Below are 22,686 nucleotides of genomic sequence, written 5' to 3' on the forward strand. Positions count from 1 at the left end.
AGCAAAGCAGAAAAGGTTCCTTCTCACTCCGTGAGCTGCCAAACTGCGACAAACCCCGTCTCCCTTTGAGCTGCTGTCAGGCCCTGCCGGGGTGGGATCTGCTCAGGGAACAGCCAGCCCAGTGCTGGCTGCCCGGGGAGGTTTCTCCTCTGACACATTGTTGGCAGGGGATAAATAAGAAGAGGCAGGACTCAACAATGCAGCGGGGAAACAGAAAGGTCCCTTGTGGACCCCGTGTGCAGCCCCCCGGGGCTCTCCTCCCACTGCCAGTCTGGTGGGAAATGCCTGACCCCCTCGGAAGCGAGCCCGCAGCCGCGCTGGCACACGTGTGACACGGAGCCAGGGGCGAGCAAGGAGGGGCAGCAGCGTTCCCAGCGCAGTGCAAAGAGCGGGGATGAGGCGGCTGGAGAGGCCTGGAGGCACCTCAGTGCTGGAGCCGCTCTTCCCATTCACAAGGGAGCAGGCGGAGGCAGGGAGGGGAAGGAGGGAGCCTCAGTCCAGCATCGCATCCAGCTGGTCGGCCAGGTCATCAAACATGTTGCTGATGTCTTCCAGGATGTTCTTGGCTGAGTGCACGGCAGCGGGGTGGCTGGGGAGGAAAGGGAGAGAGGTCAAAACACAGCCCAAAGGCTTTGGGTGCTTGATGGGGAAGGGTTGGCCATACTGGACCTGATGGTACATCCCTTGTCCATCCCTTCATCTGCCATCCCCACGGCCTTGCCATGGACCCAATGGTACATCCCTTGTACATCCTTCACCTGCCATCCCCAGGGCCTTCCCATGGACCCGATGGTACATCCCTTGTACATCGTTCATCTGCCATCCCCACGGCCTTGCCATGGACCCAATGGTACATCCCTTGTATATGTACATCCCTTCACCTGCTATCCCTAGGGATTCCCCATGGACCTGATGGTACATCCCTTGTACGTCCCTTCACCTGCCATCCCCAGGGTCTTCCCATGGACCCAATGGTACATCCCTTGTACATCCTTCACCTGCCATCCCCAGGGACTTCGCATGGACCCGATGGTACATCCCTTATACATCTACATCCCTTCACCTGCTATCTCTAGGGACTTCCCATGGACCCAATGGTACATCCCTTGTACATGTACATCCTTCACCTGCTATCCCTAGGGATTCCCCATGGACCTGATGGTACATCCCTTGTACATCCTTCACCTGCCATCCCCAGGGACTTCGCATGGACCCGATGGTACATCCCTTATACATCTACATCCCTTCACTTGCTATCCCTAGGGCCTTCCCATGTGCCCGATGGTACATCCCTTGTACATGTACATCCCCTGTACATGTACGTCCCTTCACTTTGCCCTCACTGGGGGCTTCCCAATCCCCCTCGAGGGCCCATCCCCAGCATCTCCCTCACCTCTCCACCTCCTCCTTTGTGATCTTCTTCTCTGCCGCCTGCAGCGCAGCAGCCAGGGTGCAGTTGGTCTGCTCCAGCCGCTGCTGCGCCAGCTGCCCCGGGGCTGATGCCGATGGCTTCACCGACACTTTGCTGCCTGCCTCCAGCGCCCCGGCACCGGCCAGGGACCCGATCACATCCGGCACTGCCTCAGTGCCCACCCAAGGAGCCACGGCGTGGCGGGAGGGCTGCAGGACCTGCTGGTAGATGGTCTTGGGCCCGGAGAACACGAGCTTGGTGGATGCTACCGAGGTGTGCTTGGCAGGGACGTCTGCAAAGGAAGGGGACCCATGGTGTGTGATGGCACACATCCTCCTCACCTCCTGTGCCAATGCAGGAGGAAGCATCCTGTCCCACTCGCACCTCTCACAGCCCACATACCTGAAGCAGGCGTCCTCACCACAGCAGTGCCGAGCAGCTCCATGGGGCTGGAGGCTTTGGTGGGGCTCGGTGCCTTCTTGATCCCCTTCTCCAGAGACAAGATGCTTTTCTCTATCTCAGCAATCCTGAACTCCACGCTGTCATCATCAAACGCATCCCCAGCCAGCCCAGCCCGCGGTGCCGGCGCGGTGGGACCGGCGATGCTCACTGCCTGTGCCTGGGCATACTGGGGCACACTGGGGCTGGCGGGTGCCTCGGCCTGCCCGGCCATACTGAATGCCTTCAGCACCGCCTGCAGCGGCTCCCGCTCCCGGAACCGGGGCCGGCGCTTCACCGTGTCCGACTCGGTGAGGTTGAACTCCAGCACCGGCGGCTCCTTGGTGACAGCGGGGGCCACCACCGGCTCCTTCCCAGCGGAGCAGGGGGACTCGGCCGGCTGGGAGCCGGGCTCTGTGTCCAGCACGGCTGCATCAGCCTTGGGGTGCCCGGTGGGCTTTGGCCGCTGTTTGATGGTCAAGTTGCCTTCCTCTGCAAAGGGGATGCACTCGCTGGAGCTGTTCTGGGAGGATGAGGAGGACACCTCTGGCTTGGCCTCCTCCTCTGTATCCGAGCAGGCGTCCTCCCGCCCTCCCTGTGCGACCACCTCCGTCATGGGAGCGCTGGGCTCGCTGAATGTCCGTCTCCGTGGCTTGCTGCTCTCAAAGGGGTCCCTGCCAGCATCGGAAAGCACGGTGCTGCTGCTGTCACCGCCGTTATGGGACTCACCATCCACATCCCCCCTGGGGACGCAGTCCGGAGCCACATGCAGCGGCTTCGGGGCCAGGAGGGGCTTGGGTGGACTTGGTGTCCCCTCCAGCGCAGCCGCCAGGCTCTTCACTGTCCTGCTGCGGCCGCTGTCCCCCGCATCAGGCACATCCTGGGGGGCCGTGGGCTCGGGGGGCTGCTCGCTGTCTGCGAGGGCGCTGGACACGGAGCTGAGGCGCTTGGGAGGCGGCGGGGGGGGACCCTTGCGCTTGGCCCGGATGGCGAAGGACTGGCTCCGGGTCACCTTGCTCTCTGCCTGCGCATAGGAACGGGGCATCTGGCTGCGCCCCGGCCGCCGCGTCAGGGTGGCGTAGGAGCCCAGCGTGCTGCTGGGAGCCCCGTCCTCCTCCTCGTGCTCCCCGTCCGACAGCGCGTAGCGGTTCAGGCTCTGCGAGCGCTTCTTGTGCTTGAAGCCTTCGCCCCCGTTGTGCTGCTCCCCGTGCGGCCAAGCCCCGGGGGCTGCCCCTATGGTGGGACACGTGGAGGGCGGCTCCGTGGGGCCACACTGGGTGTGCAGGTAGGAGAAGGCTTTTTGGGCTGATGTCTGCAGGCTGCTCTTCTGTCCCGAGGAGAAGGGATGCACCAGGGTCTTGGGCTGCTCCGCTCCAAGGAGGGAAGGGACCGCTGGGGACTTCAATGAGACGTGTGGGTACATGAAGACATATGGGGCTGCCGCCTTGCTGGGTGTCTGGGGAGGAGTACACGGGGTGACCGCCGGTGTCCCGGTGCCTTTCTGAGCCGCCGGCCGGGAGAACTGCTCCGTGCCCTCGGGCAGGTTCCTCTCCTTGAGCGGGCTGCCCCCGCCACCATTGGCAAAGCCATTGAGCCCCTCGGGGGGGACGAGCTTCCCATAGGGCTCAGGACTGGCCGGGCTCTCCTTGCTGCGGGGGGGTGCGCAGGACTGCCCGCTGCCGCTGCTGCTGCTCTCACCGCTGCCCAGGCTCTCCTGCGAGGGGCTGGAGAGGTGCCGGGACAGGACATGGTCCTGAGAGTGCCCCGAGCCCCGCGAGCGCACCCCGATGCTCTCCTGGCTCCGGGACATGCCCTGGCTGCTCTTGATGCCGAGGGTGTCGTGGCAGCTGTTGGACATGGCTGTCTGCAGCTCGTAGCTCAGCTCGCTGTCCTGGAACGTCGTCATTTTGGGGGTGTGCGGGGACTGGCACTCGCCGTTCTCCAGTGACTCGATGGTGACGATGTCCAGGGCACCGGGCACTTTGCGCCTTGCCAGGGTCGCTTCTGCTTGGTTGAGGCTTTTGCGCAGGTCTCGGAGCTTCTTGACGGCCAGCATGATCTTCTTCTGGTGGCCTGCGGGGAGGTTGCAAGGGGAAAGGGGTTTTGGGTCGGTTCTGGCCCCCGTGGCCTTTGTTTCCTGGCCAAGAGGAGTCACGGTCATCATCATGGATGATGGAGCTAGGCTTTTTTCAGTGATATCCAGTGCTAGGACAAGGGGCAATGGGTGTAAACTGGAGCATGGAAGGTTCCACGTTAACATCAGGAAGAACTTTACTGTGAGAGTGACAGAGCACTGGAACAGGTTGCCCAGGGGGGTTGTGGAGTCTCCCACATTGGAGATATTCAAGGCCCGCCTGGACAAGTTCCTGTGTGATGTACTCTAGGTTACCCTGCTCTTGCAGGGGGGTTGGACCAGATGATCTCTTGAGGTCCTTTCGAACCCTTGGGATTCTGGGATTGATTCTGTGATGGTCACACCACAAACAGGGGCAACGGCCTCCGGGTTATCCAAACACTGCCTTTGGGAGGAGACAAACTACGGCCAGTGTCCCCATGGCTCCAGCCTGCCAAGGGAGTCCTTAGGGACAGCCAAGGACTGCCCTTTCCTAGTGCTCAGGACAGGCCTGCACCTCCCACCCCAAGGAAGAATGGGGCTGGGTGGGAAGCTTGGCTGCCCTGGGCACGGCGGCAGGGACTCACCCAGCTTGTTGATGCCGATCTCCTGCAGATCCTCCCACGTCAGGTCCGTGACGATGGTGATGGAGTCGTAACCATTGTTCACCAGCTTCTTGTGGTACTGCGGCAGCCCGATGGCGCTCAGCCAGTCCATCAGGTCAGCCTGGGGAAGAGCACAGAGACACTGCCCTGAGCAGAGGCATGGGCAGCTCCATCCATGCCTTGACCTGGAGACTGCATTAGGGTCTAATTGCATTAACACAGCCTCTGTGTACTTACAGACCCCACTCCTGTGCTGGGGTAAAAGCGCTCCAAGACCTGGGACAAGAGGGTGCTGGACCCAAGCCCCGGCACCAGGACTTTTTAGAGCGAGGTGTCCCTGCCCATGGCAGGGGGTTGGAACTTGATGATCTTGAGGTCCTTTCCAACCCAAACCATTCTATGATCCTATGACTCACCGGGATGTAGTTGGGCAGCCACTCGGTGATGCTGAGCTGCCCGATCTCGGTGGAGATCTTCTTCCTGTGGCCTGGCTTGGTGACGCCGATGGCGGTGAGATCCTACCGCGAGCAGAGCAGGGCAGCGGTCAGCAGTGGTACCCAGTGCAGCAGCCTGGGAGGTGGGGAAGGAGCCCACTTACCTCTGGGGTCATGCGGCTGATGGTGGGGACATCGTAGCCGGCGTTGAGGAAGTTGGCGGTGTAGGATTCCAGCTGGAACTCGCTCAGCCAGTTGTAAATGGCTTCTGCATCCTGGGGAGAGGACAGGGCAAAGGACAGCCCATGATGCAGGGGCTGGAAGGACCTGGGTGCTCCAGGAAAGAGCTCCTTGGGTACCCCCAGTGTGCTCCAGACCCATCCCCTGTGTCCCCAGTGCAGTGAGAACTGGGCTGAGGCCCCCAACTGTGGCCCTCACACCCAGCACACCAGGTCCTCAGTTACCTTCCCCTCGAGGAGCTGCTCAGGACGCAAGAACTGGTGGGAGAAGACCCTGTCTCCAGGGGGGCAGCTGCCTGGGGGCTGGTGGCTCTGGGTCCCTGGCACAGAGGAGACAGGGGAGCTGTCATGGGGGTACCTGAGCAGCGAGCAGCCCCCAGGGCTGGGGGCAGAGCTGTGCCCAAGGCCCCACGGAGCTGGGACACCCCTCACCTGCTGTGGGGGTCAGCTGCCCATTGCGTGGCTCTGATCCCAAGTGGTGTTGCTGGAGGTCATCACCGGTGGAGGGCAGCGGCTGGGGGAGAGGAGGAGGGATGGAACAGGGAGGCCCTGCTGCACCCTCATGAGCAGAGCTGGGTCCCCACATTGAGCACAGCTCCAACCAGTAAAGGGCTGGGGGAGCAGGGACTGGTGCCTACCCTGGCGTTCTCGATGAGGATGCTGGTGCTCTGCCCGTTGGTGCCCTCGGTGCTCTGGCCGCTGCCGGCGCTGCGGATGCTGCCGATGCTGCCCTCGCTGCCCACGCTGTTCCTGTCTCCTGCTGCTCGGGGCACCAGGGAGCCATCAGCAGCGCCCCAGGGTCAGGGCTCACACAGGGCACGCAGGTCCCAGCAGGGACCCATGTGCCAGCACAGTGACACCCCTAAAACCAGCCTCCCACGAGACCCCTGCAGCCACAGACGATGCATCGGTCCCTCCTCCCTCCCGGCACACACAACACAGACAGGGCGACCAGGGCTGGCAGGGGACACACAAATGGACACGGGGACACAGCCTGGGACACAAGGAGGGAAGGGGCTGCTCTATGGGCTCCCCTACACTCCCTTCCCATGCGCCTGCTCCCTCTGTTGTGGGAGGTGGAAGGAGAGCATCCCCCCGTGACCCCCTGCGCGAGCAGGGCTGGGAAGAGGGGAAGGTCCCCGGCTGCACCCTGACCTGAGCTGTCAGGGCCCAGGGCCGTCCGGGTTAGGGTGAGGTGCCCATAGGCTGGGATGCTCGGGGCTGCCTGGTGAGGACCCTCGTCGGGGAGGTGCTGCAGGCCGCCGGGGGGGGCCGGGAGCGCCGCGGGGGGGCCCTGGCGCTGGTGTGCGGGTGGCACGCGGGGCACAACCATGCCTGCAGGCAAAGACAAAACAGGTGTGAGGTGGGAGCCTCAACCCCAAACACAGCCCCTGCACCCACCCCAGTCCTTCTCTGCCCCCCCCTCCATGGGCTGTGGGGACCTGTGCTATGGGAGGTGCAGGGGGGGTGTCACACAGAGGGCTGTGCCTGGCTGTAGGGTGGACACTGACCTGTTCTCTTGCTGATGACTTCAGCGATGGACGGGGGGAAGTACCCGACCCGATCGGTGCCTTTCTGAGAGTCGTGGATGTGCCCCTTCCATCGCCCGTCCGGATGCTGCTCCAGGACCTGCCGCAGGGATGAGAGGGATGGGGTTGGTACCTGGGGCTATGCTGGAGCAAGGGGACAGGGAGCAGGGAGCAGACTCACTGTGATGACATCTCCTGCCCGGACATTGAGAGCGGTTGGGTCGTGGAGGTTCCAAAAGTCCTTCAAAGCTCGGACCTTCAGGATTCCTGATGCCTCTGAAGGCAAGGGACAGGGGGAAGAAAGAAGGTGCCAGAGCACAGGGAGGAAAGAGAAAGCAGGGGGAGAAAACAAAGAGCGAGGAGAGAAGAAAACATTAATACACAATCCCTGATCACTGCCCATAGGGATGACTGGGGCATGTATCACACAGGACCAGGATGCTGAGGCTCACAGCCGGGCTGGTTTGGGTGCTCAGGAGGAACACTGGGAGCCCCATGGGGAAGAAGCCCCTCTCAGTGCCGGCCCCACCTCACCTCTCAGCAGCTGCTTGATGTCCTTGCTGGCGTGCGAGGTGGTGAACTGGTTCACGATGTCCAGCGCCGTCTGGTTGTAGGTGTTCCTGATGTTCACATCGACACCGCCCTGCCCACGAGGGGCCGTGGTCATGGCCAGACCCCACGTGTGCCACCGGAGCCCCGGGAGATGGAGGGGCCGAGGGGAAGGGGATGGTGGCTGCCGGCACCGCGCTCACCTCCAGCAGCAGCCGCACCACCTCGGTCTTGCCGTAGAGCGCGGCCTCGTGCAGGGCTGTGCCCGTCTTTGTCTGCTTGTTGATCTCGATCCCGGCCTTCAGCAGCTGCCTGGTGGGAAGCAGGGAGAGGGGTGAAGAGCAGGATATGGAGACAGGCTGAGAAAGTTGGGGCTGTTCAGCCTGGAGAAGAGAAGCTGCGTGGAGACCTCATAGCAGCCTTCCAGTATCTGAAGGGGGCCTATAGGGATGCTGGGGAGGGACTCTTCATTAGGGACTGTAGTGATAGGACAAGGGGTAATGGGATCAAACTTAAACAGGGGAAGTTTAGATTGGATATAAGGAAGTTCTTTACTGTGAGGGCAGTGAGGCACTGGAATGGGTTGCCCAGGGAGGTTGTGAATGCTCCATCCCTGGTGGTGTTCAAGGCCAGGTTGGACGAGGCCTTGGGTAATATGGTTTAGAGTGAGGTGTCCCTGCCCATGGCAGCGGATTGGAACTGGATGATCTTAAGGTCCTTTCTCATCCTAACTGTTCTATGACCCTATGGGAACCACCCCTTGCACTGCCGAGGCTCTGGGGCTGAGGAACCGAGGTGGGTCTGGGAGGAAGCAGGACTGAAGCCATGATGGGTTCCTGCAGGCCAGGGCAGTGCCCAGGCTGGGCGGGCGCTGTTACCTGATGATCTCCTTGTGCCCGTTCTTGGCTGCCAAGTGCAGGGGGGTGGTGTAGTTGGGGTCAGTGGCATCCTTGGACTGTCCCTCCAGGAGGGCGACGCACAAGTGGCTGTTCAGCAGCAGCTGGGCCACCTACACAGGCAATGATTGAACACTGGGGTGCAGGTACCCCCGCCTGCACCCTCCCAGCATGGGGCTCATCCCTGGGGCCAGCCCTCTGCTCCCCATCCCTCTGATCCCCTGGGGCTCGGCTGGCGCTGGCTGGTCCTTGGCATGGCCACACTGTCGTGAGAGGCCATAAAGGTCACAACCACCAGAAATAGTCTTCCCATAATCGGGCTTTTCAGACCAAGCCCTAAAAAGCTCCAGTCTCTCCAAGCCCGGAGCGACATTCAGCGTCTCAGGGCAGCCCAGAGGCACAGAGGAGTTATTTTTACTGCCCTGTTTATAGCTGCAGACATTATAGATACTCCAAAGATGGAAATTTCCCCCTGCTCCCCTCCCCAGCGGGGTATGGGACAGTCTGGCTGGATGAGCTCCAGTCCACCCCTGTGGTGTGGTGCTGGCTGGGTTGGGGTCCCCCAGAGCATGGGGTGGCCCTGTCCCCACGAGCCATGCCAGGACCTGCCGCTGGGTGCTCATGGCTTGTGGGTCCAGCCAGCAAAGCCCATCTGAGCTTAAACAGGAACTGGGAGCGAGGACTCCTGGCTCCTCTCCCAGCCCCACGCTGCCCTGTGTGAGCTCAGGAACAAAACCTGCAGCTCCCAGGTTCAGGATCCAGCCTTATCCAGGCAGATGCTGCCTGCTGGGCGCTGAGGCTTGTGGCAGAGGGAAAGCACAGCCAGACCCAGTGCTTTGCTCCCATAGGAGCCAAAGAGCTCCAGAGATGTGCCCAGTGCAGGGCAGAGCCCCCAGCACTCACCTTCAGCCGCCCGAACTCGCAGGCCAGGTCCAGGGGGGTTTTCTTTGCCTTGTTGATGAGGCAGGGGTTGGACTGGTGCTGCAGCAGCATCTCCGACTGCGGCGAGCAACGTGGGACAGGAGCTCAGCATCATCCCACGCTATGGGGCTCGCCCCTTGCATGATGGGGGTCACCCCAGAGGGTGTGTGGGGTGCTGGGCTCTCACTTACCACCTCGTAGTGGCCGTACTGTGCCGAGAGGTGCAGCGGGATCTGCCCGTCCAGCGAGGCCATGTTGACGGAGGCAGCGGCTCGCAGCAGCACCCGCACGGGCTCCACGCGCCCCTGCCAGGCTGCGTAGTGCAGGGGCCGCATCCCTGCAGGAAATGGGGCTCAGCAGGGATGGATGCAGCCCCCAGCCCTGCTCGGGGTGTCCTGGGGCCATGGGGCTGGGCCAGGGGGTCGGGGTCACCTCTTACCATTGCTGTCCTTGATGTCGACGGTGGCCTGCGCCTCCAGCAGCAGGGAGATGAGGTCCAGGCTGCCGCCCAGGGCTGCGTGGTGCAGTGCTGAGAACCTGTGACACAAGGCAGGGCTCAGCCCAGCTCCATCCCCACTGTGCTGTCCCTATAGCCCCTGCCTGCACAGGGACACGGGGCTGGTTACTGCCTGGTCATGGCCACATCCCTCTTGATTCCCTGCTCCCGGTGCCTTGGTTTCCCCATAGCAAAGCAGAGATACATCCCTTCGTGCTGTCCACACTCCAGGGCTCAGCGAGGGATGCAGGGACCTTGTGCACCCTGATACCACAGCAAGAGGGGTCCCTCAGCCCCCAGACAGGCAGGATGGATGGAGATGCATCTCCCCTCTCTGCAGCGCAGCCACACTGCTCACAGCACCCAGCAAACACAGCAGGCACTGCTGCTCCCTCGCCATGCCAGCAGGGATGCCGGGAGCCCATGGCACAGTGTGGGAGGCCGCTGGCAATGAAAGAGCCCTGTGTCTTGGGGCTGTGAAAGGGGCCTGTCTGCCCGTGAAGGGCCATGGCCAAGCAAAGGGTCCCTGCGCCACTGGGGATTAGCCTGTGCACTGCTCCAAAGGGTGTGAGGGGCTTCCAGGCAGAGCCAGCCTGGGAATCCAATGCACTCATCCCTGTGCTGGGGACACAGCTCAGCTACCATGGCTCTCTCCTCCTGATCCATGGTCCCAGAGCATCCCCACATCCCTATGGGTGACGCAGGAGGGATGCGAACCCCAGCAGGGATGCTCCTTCCTTCACCGCAGCCACCGTGTCCCTGAGCTCTGCCTTGAAGCGAGGCTGTGGGAGGTACAAAACACCCCCAGCCAACCCTGCAGGGATCCCTGTGGGGCCAGCTCTGCCCACGCTCCCCTGTCCCCTCATCTCTAACCCACAAGCAAGGTGACACCAAGGACACCATCATCCCTGTGGCTCTCCCACGCACAGCGCTCACCTCCCTGCATCCCATGCGCTGCCCATGCTGTTAATGCCCTCTGTGATGCAGAACCCTCTGCCCTTGTTCCCATGAGCCCTGTGCCCTATCACAACCAGATCATTGCTCTATTATTACATTTCCCCCCTATTAAGCTCCATTTGCACAGGGCTATTTTCAGACAGAACCATCCTGCACATTCTCAACCCCTCGCTGCCCTTCAGGGCTCATCACGGACACCTCCTCCAGAGTCCTCAAACAGAAAACCTGTTGGAATTAGGTACAACAGCAGCACATAAACCAATGCTAACAGCTCACAGGTCAGAGCTAATCCAATGAGAACACCACACTGATTTATTTTACGGGCCTTTGTGGTTTCTTTACCTCTCAGTACCCATCTTATTAAGTGCTTGGGTTCTGGAAGTGATGAGCTCCACAAATATGCTGTGGTCACTTGGCAACCTCAGCTTGTCCCCCTCTAACCCCCTGCCCAGATGAAGGGATTTTGCTCTTGGGGTATTAAACACAGGCACAAGCAGATGCAGGCACTGCTTCAACCAGCACTGAAGACATGGGTCACCGGCTGGACACCCTGCAATCCCTTTTCACCCCCATCCCTATGGAAGGGGACACGAAGAGGTTTGTTTTGCAGGATGGATGGAGCACAGCCCTTCGCTCCAACAGGCGCTGCATCTGCCTTTATGGGGCTTGCCCTGCCTTTGGGATGCTGCTGTGCCCCCTGTGCCTCAGCAGCTTTGATACCCAGAGCTGCAGAACCACCTGGATACAGGGAAGAACAAGCCCCCCCCCAGTGCCAGCAGCAGCACCCAGCACCCAACCAGGGGAGCACTCACCCGTCTGCATCCTGGTAGTTCACATTGAGGCGCTTGGCAGACCCCAGCAGCTCTGCAGAGACAAGAGGTGAAGGTGAGGGCAGGAGGCAGCCCCCAGCACCCCCTGTGACCCCATCCCGCAGCCGCACCGACCTCCCGGTGCACAGAACAGCGCCTGCCCCATCCCGGCAGCCTCTGCCCTCCTCTCACTGCATCTTCACATCCACGAACCCTCAATGGGCTGACCCAGACCAAGCTCAGACCCTTTCCTCCTTCATCCTTCCTGCTCCATCTCTGTGCCCGGACCCCGCAGCTCCTGTCACCCCTGCTCGGTGGGACCGTGCTTCCCTCCCTTTTATAGGCAGAAACACCCCAAAACTGCTGAGTGGGGCCATTCCGCTCCCCACTCGCTCCCTGTGCCCATCACTGCTGCCAAGGCCTGGCCCACAGAGCACATGGCTGGCATTTTATGGCTGAAGCCTTGGTGAATGTGAGGATTGTGCCACCCCGGGTATCCCTGTGTCCCCCCCCCATTGGGGACCACTGAGGATGCTCACCCCACACAGCCTCACACACTCCCCCGACTGCTCCTTCCCGCAATTAATTCGAATGAATTCCTTCCTCCCACACGGAGAGGAGGTTTCATTCTCCACCGAGGGGTTGCGAACGGATTAACATCCCTGGAATTCATCCGCCAAGTCAAGAGGGAAAGAAAGGGGAAGGGATGCGGGGGGCACGGAATGCCGCCGCTCCTCCTCTGCCCCATGGCCGGGCCGGGGAGGATTAAATGCTTTGAAAAGTTCCTTTGCTGTTTCCTAGGGAAAATCAGAGCCTGAGAGCCAGGCTTGGAGTGCTCCAACCCCACTAAAACAGAGTGGGGTCCTGGGGAAGGAGTCCCTTTCCTTGCAGCCGGACACAGATCCTCAGGGATCTGCAGCTCTCTCTTCTCCTCCTCTCCAGTGCTCTCTACCCACCTCGTATGGCAGATCCCATACAGAGCCATACTCTGCGCTGGAAAGCAGGGTTGAGAAGGGGGCCGGCCCCATTCCTCATGCAAATGGTAATTAAAGGAAACCAGGGAATGGTGTGTTCCTCACTGCAATCCCGGCTGTTTTGTAAACAGCCTCATTAGGGCCGAATGGGCTTGGAGTGGCTGCCGGTGAGGGACTCGTGACTGCTCACCACGGCTGAGGGGATCAGGATGGCATCACCCTAATTACCCCTTCCAGAGCGGCACCCAGCAGCTCCACCAAAGCCACATCCCATTGTGGGACTGCTCCCATCAGCTGGAAACTGCCTGAGCTGGGAAACAGGGATGAGGAGGAGGAGGAGGAGGAGGAGGAAGAGAGGTCCTTACCCACCGCAGAGGGGCAGAGCCTGCATTGTGCTAGGAGGATGGATATTCCCACTGTGCACATCCGAAAGAGGCTGAAACATCCCACAGCCCCCCCAGGCTGGCTCTGGAGTTGAGCAATGCCCACTATTTGAATAGCACAAGCTCTCCCTAAATCCCATCCCGAACCACCTCCTGCAATGGCACTGGGGTGGGTGGGTGGTGGGGTCCAGTAAGCAGGGCTGGGATGCAGTGGATGCCCCTGGACACAGGCGCTGTCCCTGTCGGCTCCCCAGCCCCAGGAGGCAGCTGTCAGCATCTGCACAGCAGGGTCCATGTCTTTGCCCCTCTTTCCAAGCAGCATTCCTCAGGTTAGTTCCCTGCTCCGGCTGCCCAGCAAGGGCAGGACATGGGGACCATGGACAGCATGGGTGGATGGGGAAGCAGCAGGTCCCAAAAAGCAGAAAGGGTTCATCCCCAGCTACAAACTGGGAACAAACCCGTGGGAAGGGGAAGGGCTTCCCTGCATCTCTCTCTCTTTCCACCCATGTGCTCCTTTTGACCACTTCCCCCATTTCTCTCCCCAATTCAGCCCCTTCTCGTCCTGTTGGTGTCCTGGCAGCTCCAGGCTCCGTGGCCTTCCTCACCCAGATGTTTTGTGGGGCAGCATTCCCAATCCCACAGCCCTCCCAGACTGGGTTGGAGATGCACCCTAAAGCCAGGCAGGGAAAGGGCTGCAGGGTTGGGGCTGATCCAGACCCTTCCCATCCCAGGCACATCATCGCCTCCTGTGTGTTTGCAGCAGGCTGGGAGCATCCATGGGCACGACCCACGAAACCCCGCTCCCTGCCAGGATCACATTCACATCCCAGGCAGACGAACACAGGAAATCACGGATTTGGTGCCAAAATGCAAAAAAGCCCTTGCAGGGGATGGTTCCAGGGGTGCGGAACCCCAAGGGTTAACTCCAGCTGCGGGGTCCCCAACATGCCCCCTCCCAGGGGTCCCATCGGGCTCCCATCCTGCTCCCATCGGGCTCCCATCCTGCTTCCATCCCTGCTCCAGCGCCTGCCCAGGCAGGATGAGGCTCGGCAGCGAGCGAGGCCTCGAGGGAGGCAGAGAGCTTCTGTGCAGTGCGGGGCTGCCAAGAGCCCAACCGCTCACACGTGTGCGGGGCTGGGGAAGGCAGCGCGGCCGCCAGCGGGACTGCACCCTCGGCCATGGGGTCAAGGAGGAACCGGGATGGGAAAGCCCTTTAGGCTCAGCCAGTCCAACCCTTCCCAGCGCTGCCGAGGCCACCCCTGACCCACGGCACTGAGGCCTCGTCTCCACGGTGTGTGAACACTTGCAGGGATGGTGACTGCAGCCCTGCCCTGTTCCAATGCCTTGAGCACCCTCTGGGGAAGGAATTGTTCTCAGCTCCATCTAAACCTGCCCTGGTGCAGCTTGAGGCCGGTTCCTCTTGTCCCATCCCTTGTTCCTTGGGAGCAGAGCCCAGCCCCTCCTGGCTCCATCCTCCTGTCAGGCAGTTGTAGGGAACCATCAGATCCCCCCTGAGCCTTCTCCACACTGAACCCCCCCGGTCCCTCAGCCTTTCCCCATCACACTTGGGCTCCAGGCCCTGCTCCAGCTCTGTTCCCTTCTCTGGCCCTGCTCCATCACCTCAAAGTCTCTCTTGCACTGAGGAGCCCAGAACTGAACCACGGCAAAGTGCCAGCCCATGGCCATTTGGATCCTCAGTGGTGGAGGACCCAGGACGGAGCAGCCCCGCATGGCACATCCCCAACCAGCCCCTGTGCTGTGCCCTGTGCCTCAGTTTCCCCATGGGTCCAGGCTGCACCCCCTGTTGTGCTGCCCGCTGGGCTGAGCTCATCATGGGATGCAGGGGGCACCCGTGGAGCCGCCGGCCAGGGCAGGCTCCTCACCCGTGCCGCTGGCACCCAGCCCAGCACCAACCCCTATTTACCCCCTTGGGCGCTCGCCCGGCGCCGGCTGTACCGGCTGCATGGAGCCAGGCGTGCCCCTGCCCAGCCCTGCCAGCGCAGCGGGTACGGCATCAGCATCACCCCTGCCCCTCACTGCACAGCTCAGCCCCAGGGGCTTCTCCCTGAGGGGCTGGAAACGGACACGATCCCCCCGCAGAGCTGGGCCAGGAAGGAGCCACGTGCGCTCACCTGGATTCGGCTGTGTCCACCCACAAAGCACCCCTTGGAGACCCCTGCCCTGGCTCCCACAGGGGGACTCAGGCTCCAGAAAGTGCTGCTTTAGCTGTGACCCCCCCGGTTTTGCCCCATCCCTGTGGCCTGGGCTCTTCCACTGCAAGCCTCTGTGGAGAACACAGACTGGTAACTGGAGACACCTCCTTGCCAGTCCCATCTCTCTGCTGGGCCTCTGTCACAGACCATCATCCCTTCCCCTTGTCTTCCCATGGCATCCCTACAGTGCTGGCTGCAAGTATCCCCATGCCTTGAGCCTCCCCGCTCTGCAGGTCTGAGCATCCCTGCATCACGAGCATCCCTCAATGTCCAGCCTGAGTGTCCCTGCGCCATGAGCATCCCCGCACTGCCAGCCACAGCATCCCTGCATCACGAGCATCCCTCAATGTCCAGCCTGAGTGTCCCTGCGCCATGAGCATCCCCGCATAGACAGCCACAGCACCCCTCAACATCCAGCCTGCGCATCCCCACACCACGAGCATCCCTGCACTACCAGCTCTGATTACCCTGCATGCAGGGATGCTGTGTCTGGGCACTGCAGGAACAGCATCCTTCTGCCCTGTAGTAGGAGAAGGCCCATGTGCTCCTGACACACCAAATACCCTCTTGGACAAACAAAAGCCATGCAGGGACTCTCACCACTAAGCCAATAACCCAGCTGTGATGCTGCAGAGCACCAACCATCTCCCCCTCCTGGGGCTGGAGGTGGCAGCTTCACCCGACCTGCCCTGCCTGCCCCACACACAGTGGCTCTAGGGACGCTTGATGTCTCACCCAAAACTGAGACCCAAAGAGGTGACGTCTTGTGCAGGAATCTCCCTTCCTGTCGCCCCTGCATCCACAGGCACGTCCGCTGCGGCCACCCACACCCGGCTCCTCCTGGAAAACCGGCTGCTTCGGATGCACTTTCCCAATAGGCTCGGAGGAGATTCACCCGCTCCGATAGGGAAGGAGCTCAGCCGCAGCGGTGTGAAGAAACTCAACCAAAGTTGCCCAGCAAGCTTAGGATGGAGGCTGGGTGAGAGCCAAGAGCTTCTGACCCTGCCATAGCCAGAGCCTAGTGCTGTGCTCCCCAGGCATGCAGGGCTCCCCTGCTTCCCCTCTGATTAAGGGTGCTGCTGTGTGGGATACCCGGACGAGCACCCATCCCTGCATCCACATGTTCAGCTGCCATGGGTGCTTTCCTGCCTGCAAATGGCCTATCCCGGGGTTCGATGCTTCACAGCACCCCTGTGAACGGGCTCCCCACCAACGCTGACAAACAGGTCCTCCACCAAGCCAGGCACTGCGGAGTGGGTCCAACTGGGGCAAAGCCACTGGGTTAACTGGCAGGAAAAGGGAGGCTGCAATCAGGGAGGCAGACTCCCATCAACACAAGGCAAACGGCAGCCACTGGAGAGCACCATGTGCTAGAGAACTCTATCTTTGCCTACATCATTTATGGCAACTGCTATAGGATAACTGGCATCTTCAGCCCTGAGAAACCTTCCAAACCCAGTGGGACCTGACCGGAGCCCTGCCTGCTTTGATGCTGCATGACGACCACTGCACCCAAACCCCACTCCCAATTTCGGGAGCCTGGATCCAGCTGGATTAACCCCATCAGGAGCTGAGCTCCTGGCAGCTCCTCACAGCATCCTGAGGGCTGGACACAGCATCCCTGCACTGTGAGCATCCCCACTCCAAAACACACACTGCTTGTCTCTGACCTCAACCGCCTCCACCATTAACCCCTGCTTGAGCCCCAAATGTTAGGGCTTACAGCCATGCAGAGCCCAAGCTGTCTCTGTTGACAGCTCTGCCTCCCTCCTCAGCTCGGCCTTCTCCTCCTTTAAGCTTTCCTGTCCTGTAATGTGTTCACATACAATGGATGATGGTGAAGACAAGAGATGGCAAAGGACAAGAGGTATTTGAGAGCTCCAAGGCATCTTCCTCCCTGGGCTAGGGACCCATGACAGGCGAAGGGGACATGGCAGCAGGACCATGGAGTCAACTGGGAGCCTTTTTCCTTCTCTGGGAAAGGCTGGGAGCCTTTTTCCCAGGGAAAATCCAACAATTAAGTTCCTTAAAGAGGCTGGCAGCAGGAAGGGCAGCATCCCTGCACAGCACTGACATGGAGCGCTCAGCCCCAGCCCAGCCGCACCGGGACCCCCGGCGGGACCCCCAATTTCCCTCCCATTGCTTCCATCCCAAGAAAAGCAGGAAAAAACAGGCAGCTTGTTCAAAGGGAAGGCTCCCAGAACAATGAAAGGAAAACAGAGTCGGAAACCCCATCCCCATCCACGCAGCTGGGAAGAAGGTGCAGCTCTTGCCTCTCACCCCCAAGGTATGACGGCCACATGGAGGAGGCAAATGCTAAGGAGGGGAAACAGCATCATAAGAGTCCTTTGGGGATGGATTCATCCCTTGCAAATCCAAACACATGCTCCTGCTTTGAGACCCCCAGAAGCTCATGGTGTGATGAATGGTGCTCGCTCCCCTTCTCCCCACTCATGTGGGGGTTCACACTCCTTGCGCCCCAGCCCTGCTCCCCTGGCAAGGGGCAGCAGTAACACCCCTTCCCCATGGAAATGCATCCCCCAGCCCCGGCCAGGATGGGAAGAGCTGGGAAAGGCTTTGGGGGTGTGGAGCCGGGTGGCTCCTTCATTGATGCAAAGGCTCCTTTCCCAGCTGGCCGGGGAAACGCGTTACCGGGAGGTGAAGTCACCATCCCTGCTGGGACCTGGCTATTCCGCTCTCCAGGATATGAACTCAGAGGAGCTGTATTTGCCCAGGGAAGAGGTGGAGCCTTTTCCATTTCCCCCATCCTTCCGAAAGGACAGGACGCCTCCCAAGTGAGCGGGAAGAGATGGGGCGATAGCGGCAGGGGCCAGCGGCCAAGTGTGAGCTCTGCCTGCGCCCACAGTGCATCACTGGGTACACCCTGGGGCCAGAGCCACCCCTGGGCTGCAGGACACGGTGACCAGCAGAGCAGTTTGCCCAGCATGAACACACCTCAGTTCAGGTTCAACTGGTTCCACACCGGTTCCAACTGGGAGCCAGGAAAGGGGCTGCAGGGCTCCAGTACTCCCAAGGTACACAGGCAAAGGGGTTCTGCACCTACAGATCCCCTCTGCATCCTCACTGATGTGACACCGAGCCAACGGTGCATTAATATAATCCTTGGAGGATGCACAACAGAGGGATGAGGGCAGGAATAACACAAAAGGGACTTAGAGAGATTAGGAGAACAAACCCAGGCAGATTCAACCTGGGAAAACTGCAGACTGCAGCATCTGGGGAAAAATAATCCAACCGGTACACGGTCAATGGGAGGAAGAAAAAGGGGAAGCAGGATGCAGGGGGACGGTGAGAGCAGTGTGAGTGTGGGCACAGAGGGAGCTGCCAGCCAGGGAAACAGCCCTATCCAAGCTGGGGGTACTGCTTCTGGGGTACCATCTCCCATCCCATCCCCAGGGCTATGGACATGATATGGGCTCACAGGGGCCACGAGAGGCAGCAGGAGCCAGCAGTTAAGGGCTTGCCATGCACGGGAAGATTAGGGCAGGTCAGTGAGTCTGGATTTGCTGAGCAACAGTTAATTAGGGAGGGCGGGCAGGGACGCAGCAACCCACCTACACCTGCAGGGTTGGACGCTCAGGAGCAGCACGTAGCTATTTATTTGATGGTTCTAAGGAGGCCCAGATAAAAACTAGAGCAGCCACCAAAACCCTGCGAGGCCAAGGGAGTGAAACGAGCATCCAGCCCTCTGCTGCAGTTTGGGTGGTAGCAGCAAACCATGCAGCTCCTAGGGGCAAGCGATGCTGGAGAACAGGGCTGCTGCAAACCGATGGTGCTCTGTGCCCATCAGCGCCAGGCTGGCACAAGGCAGCCAGGAGCTGCTCCAGCCGGTACGGCCGGTGCTCAAAGCACACAGGGATCCTGCACCATCCTCCCTGTTTGGCCCCGGGGAAGCTGCTGCCGTGTACCTGGAGCTGTCGGAGCGGCTGTCCCCACCCTGGCTGCTCTAATCTGGGCACGGCACACACAGGATGGGAGGGGAGGGGAGGTCACCCAGCAGGTCAGTCCATGGTTCAAGTGCTGCTGCTCCTTCCTGAGCAGCCGGGAACTGACCCTTCCGAAGCTCCCCCCCCATCACCAGCCCATGGGCAATGAGCAGCCGAGGGCGAGCCTCAGACCTGCTGCTGGGGGTTAAAAATACCCTGCGGATGCCTTTCCTCCACTGGGACCCTGCAGCCGGTGCTGCCACCAGCACAGGGACAGGACAGCGGGGTCCCCTGGGACACACACACAGCCCCATCTGTGCAGACGCTGCCTGGGGACTGGGTTTTCCTCCCTAGGACCCAAGGGTTTCCGCTCCCGGGGGGTGCTGCTGCTACACTCTATTGCTAAACCGAAGCGAGAGGCTCTCTGCTTCCTACAGCTTCCAGTAAATGATGCATGGGCTATCCAGCTCCATCTGAACTGGTCCCAGCTGCTTGAGCAAACTGGTTCCTTCCCACCCGAACAGAGACTAAACGTGGCCTCTGGCTCCTGCTGGTCCCAAAGGATGCTGGATGGGCAACTGCTCCCACAGATGCTGTGCCACTGCAGCCATTCATTCATAGCACCTGCACTGGGAAAGATCAAGAGGATCTCACCCAGCAAGGACTGCTTGGTGCTCCCAAGCTACAAGGGATGAGAAGGATCCCTCTCCATACCTCTTGGTGATGACAAGGGTGCAGAGCGCATCCATCTATCCTTGCTGCTCCCATCCCCTGCACGAGGTTGCCTACCAAAGCAAGTGGGAACTGCCTGGCTGCTCCACACTGCTGCTGATGGGAAGGGGAGAGGAGTGAGTCCATCCCAAGCAGACATGGGCCAAGCTTCCTCCAGCCTGAGCAAGACAAACCAGCCTCTGGTCTCGGCTCTGTCACCATGCATGTCCCCACGTGGAAGCAGCAATCTCTTACACACACTTAGCAGTCGGTGATGCTGCATGTCCTGAGAGCAGCATCTCCCCATCCCCATGGTGGAAGCAGGACCCCACACCAGGACCCTGTGCCCATCCTGCTGTCCCTGTGGGGGCCTCAGTGGCTGCTGAGCTATTCCTGGCGCCGCGTTCCTGCCCCCGTCCCCTTGTCCCAGCTGCTCCAGGGCAGGCAGTGGGTTCCTCCCATCACCCAGCCCGGATGCCGGAGCCTGCCAGCAGCTGCTTGGGGACCAGCTGGGGACAATGACAACCCGGAGCGAAACCCGTCCCCCCCCACGTACCACTGGAGGGACAAGGGCTGATTTACAGCAAGGTCAAACACATCAGAATGCCTGGAGAAGAGAAGGCTGCGTGGAGACCTCATAGCAGCCCTCCAGTATCTGAAGGGGGCCTATAGGGATGCTGGGGAGGGACTCTTCATTAGGGACTGCAGTGATAGGACAAGGGGTAATGGGTTCAAACTTAAACAGGGGAAGTTTAGATTCGATATAAGGAGGAAATTCTTTCCTGTTAGGGTGGTGAGGCACTGGAATGGGTTGCCCAAGGAGGTTGTGAATGCTCCATCTCTGGCAGGCTGGATGAGGCCTTGGGTGATATGGTTTAGAGCGAGGTGTCGCTGCCCATGGCAGGGGGGTTGGAACTGGATGATCTTAAGGTCCTTTCCAACCCTAACTGTTCTATGATGGATCAGGTAAGGGTTGGATCTGAGGACTCCCAGTCCATGGGCTTCCCAAGCAGGGACAGAAAAACTGGTTTGGGGCAGCACCAACACCTCTGAACCCCGAAGGAACAGACCCACCTTAGCACTGGGGGTGAACTGAGTCAGGGGCAGCACCCCTGGCCCCCCACCAAACCAAGGCCATACCCAGCCTCCCGCAAGGACCCCTGCACCAGGGTATCCCCCACCCTCCCTTGGTGCTCCCCACATCCCAGCCCGGCCGCGGGCGGTGGGACACAAGCCAAGGCCTGCCCTCTCCCTGGACCCCTGCCGGGAACCTGATCTGTTTACGCCTCTCCAGCACCATGGATGCGTGTTGGGAACGGCCCCGGCAAGCCCGGCTTGGCGGCGGAGGCAGGAGGCAGGACGTGGGAGCTCAGCATGGAAACCCCCCCAGCATCCCGGGGTGCCGGTGAGGATGAGAGGGTGCCCCCCACCTCCCTTGGCTCCTTATCATAGGGAAAGGCACCCTTCTTGCACTGTGCCACCCCTGTGCCCTCTGCCCCAGCCAGGGAATCACGGTGGGATGCTCCATCCCCAAACCTTGCCAGCAAACTGCTTTCCAAGCTGTGCCAGTGCTGCTGGGAAAGCCCTAGGAGAGCAAACCAGCCCTTCCTGGCCAACAAGGCACTGGACACACGCTGGGGCTGATGGGCACATGCTGATCCCCATCCCAGCACCTGTGTTGATCCCGGATGGGGCACCCACCTGCACTGCTCCTGGGAGATGTTTATCCAGGTATTTGGGGCAGGATGTAAGGGACAGAGCAGAGGCATCACTCTGGGGGCTCAGAGCTGGACCCCACTGTGTCTCCACACCAGGTTTGGGGTGGAAGTAATAGAGAAGCAGCTCCAGGATGTCCATATGCAGCGCAGCACATGCTGCTATATATAACCAGTGGGACAGATGCTCTGACACAGGGGGCTGCCTGTGTCCAGCACCACCAAGGAGGATGCAGATCAGGATCAGAGGCAGCTCCTCTGTCTGTTCAGCACCCTCTTCCCATGTAAGGAGGAGTGTTTCCCTTCTTTTTGACCCAAGACTAATGGGTGCTCATTCAGGGAAGCCAGGAGGGCTCCTGCAACCTGTGTAAGCCCAACAAAACCAAACCAGAAGTGTTTCAGGCTGACCAGAGCATCCCGAGCTGCAGCCCAATACAATCCCCACTGCCACGGCTGTGCTGGCCCCCATGCACCCACATACCCCATGAAGTCAATGATGAGCCACCGGGGAGGAGCTGAGCCCTTTCAGAGCCTGCTGAGCGCAGTGGTGGGGCTGGTGAGGTCCCCAATAGGCCACCAGGCTGTGAGCTGGGTGTCCTGCCCAGGGGGAAAGGACACCAATGGATGGGGAAGTTCCATGCGGCTCCCAATCCACCGCCTCCCTATTGCTGTTCGCACCCAATTCGTCTCCAGCTGGAAAACCCCCTTCAGGCTCCCCTGCACCCATCCTGGCACAGAAACAAGACTCAAAGCTCCCTCAGAGATGGGCTGCTCGAGGTGAGGGGGGTGGGACATGAGCACCAGCCGGACCCTGGCACTGATGATGCGAGGGAGCAAGAGTAAAGCCGATGGCAGAGCCCGAGCCAGCCCTGCCATTGGGGTACCCCCGTGCCGGGCACCCCAGCACCCGCGCCATGCTCCCAGCTCCTTCCCAAGCAGACATCCTTACACAACACACCTGCCTGCGGCCCTGTTATGAAATCCAGGGAGTTTTCACCCCTCACGGCACAGCCGCCCACCGGGGTCACCGATCCAGGCTCTGGCTCCTGGGATAGCATCCATGGGATGCCGGGATGAGGGTCCGGGCTCGGCGGCGGCGCCAGGGGCTGCGTGCTCTGTGCACAGCCTTGGCTGGGTCCCATGCGGGGAGCGGCGCTGGCACGGCTTGGCGGAAGCACAGCCGGACGTGTTGCACCAGGCCTGGGATGCTGCAGGAGCCGCATACCTGCTGCACACACAGGTTCTCCCTGCTTCCTTATCTCCCCGTGCTCAGTCCCAGCTCCACGCATACCCCAGGCCCAGGCTGTCACAGCCCCGGGGGCACCCCATAGGAACAAGGGATGGGT

At 60.8% G+C, this 22,686-nt stretch overlaps 1 protein-coding gene across 3 annotated transcripts in view; it reads right to left on the reverse strand.

Annotated features, from left to right (window-relative positions):
• Positions 1–233: 233 nt before the first annotated feature.
• The window catches only part of CASKIN2 (CASK interacting protein 2), a 28,873-nt gene continuing 6,420 nt past the window's right edge, over positions 234–22,686 (reverse strand). Inside the window, exons 2-20 of one of the 3 annotated variants that reach the window (XM_061377116.1) lie at positions 11,401–11,452; positions 9,575–9,672; positions 9,327–9,472; positions 9,118–9,213; positions 8,197–8,327; positions 7,522–7,630; positions 7,304–7,412; positions 6,951–7,036; positions 6,752–6,869; positions 6,396–6,575; positions 5,879–6,000; positions 5,673–5,754; positions 5,466–5,560; positions 5,166–5,276; positions 4,984–5,085; positions 4,550–4,688; positions 1,814–3,922; positions 1,394–1,703; positions 234–589 (exon numbers count right to left, since the gene is read on the reverse strand). In XM_061377116.1, the coding sequence (XP_061233100.1) occupies positions 493–589; positions 1,394–1,703; positions 1,814–3,922; positions 4,550–4,688; positions 4,984–5,085; positions 5,166–5,276; positions 5,466–5,560; positions 5,673–5,754; positions 5,879–6,000; positions 6,396–6,575; positions 6,752–6,869; positions 6,951–7,036; positions 7,304–7,412; positions 7,522–7,630; positions 8,197–8,327; positions 9,118–9,213; positions 9,327–9,472; positions 9,575–9,672; positions 11,401–11,452 (4,292 nt within the window). In that variant the 3' untranslated portion in view covers positions 234–492. Of the gene's footprint in view, positions 590–1,393; positions 1,704–1,813; positions 3,923–4,549; positions 4,689–4,983; positions 5,086–5,165; positions 5,277–5,465; positions 5,561–5,672; positions 5,755–5,878; positions 6,001–6,395; positions 6,576–6,751; positions 6,870–6,950; positions 7,046–7,303; positions 7,413–7,521; positions 7,631–8,196; positions 8,328–9,117; positions 9,214–9,326; positions 9,473–9,574; positions 9,673–11,400; positions 11,453–22,686 lie in introns of all 3 variants that reach the window. The other 2 variants (XM_061377115.1, XM_061377117.1) reach the window with 2 other exon arrangements.

The sequence above is a fragment of the Neopsephotus bourkii genome, unplaced genomic scaffold (assembly GCF_033783945.1).
Source record: "Neopsephotus bourkii isolate Nb327-2 ecotype Australia unplaced genomic scaffold, CSIRO-AGI_Nbou_v1 NB_1749, whole genome shotgun sequence".
Taxonomy (NCBI): Eukaryota; Metazoa; Chordata; class Aves; order Psittaciformes; family Psittacidae; genus Neopsephotus; species Neopsephotus bourkii.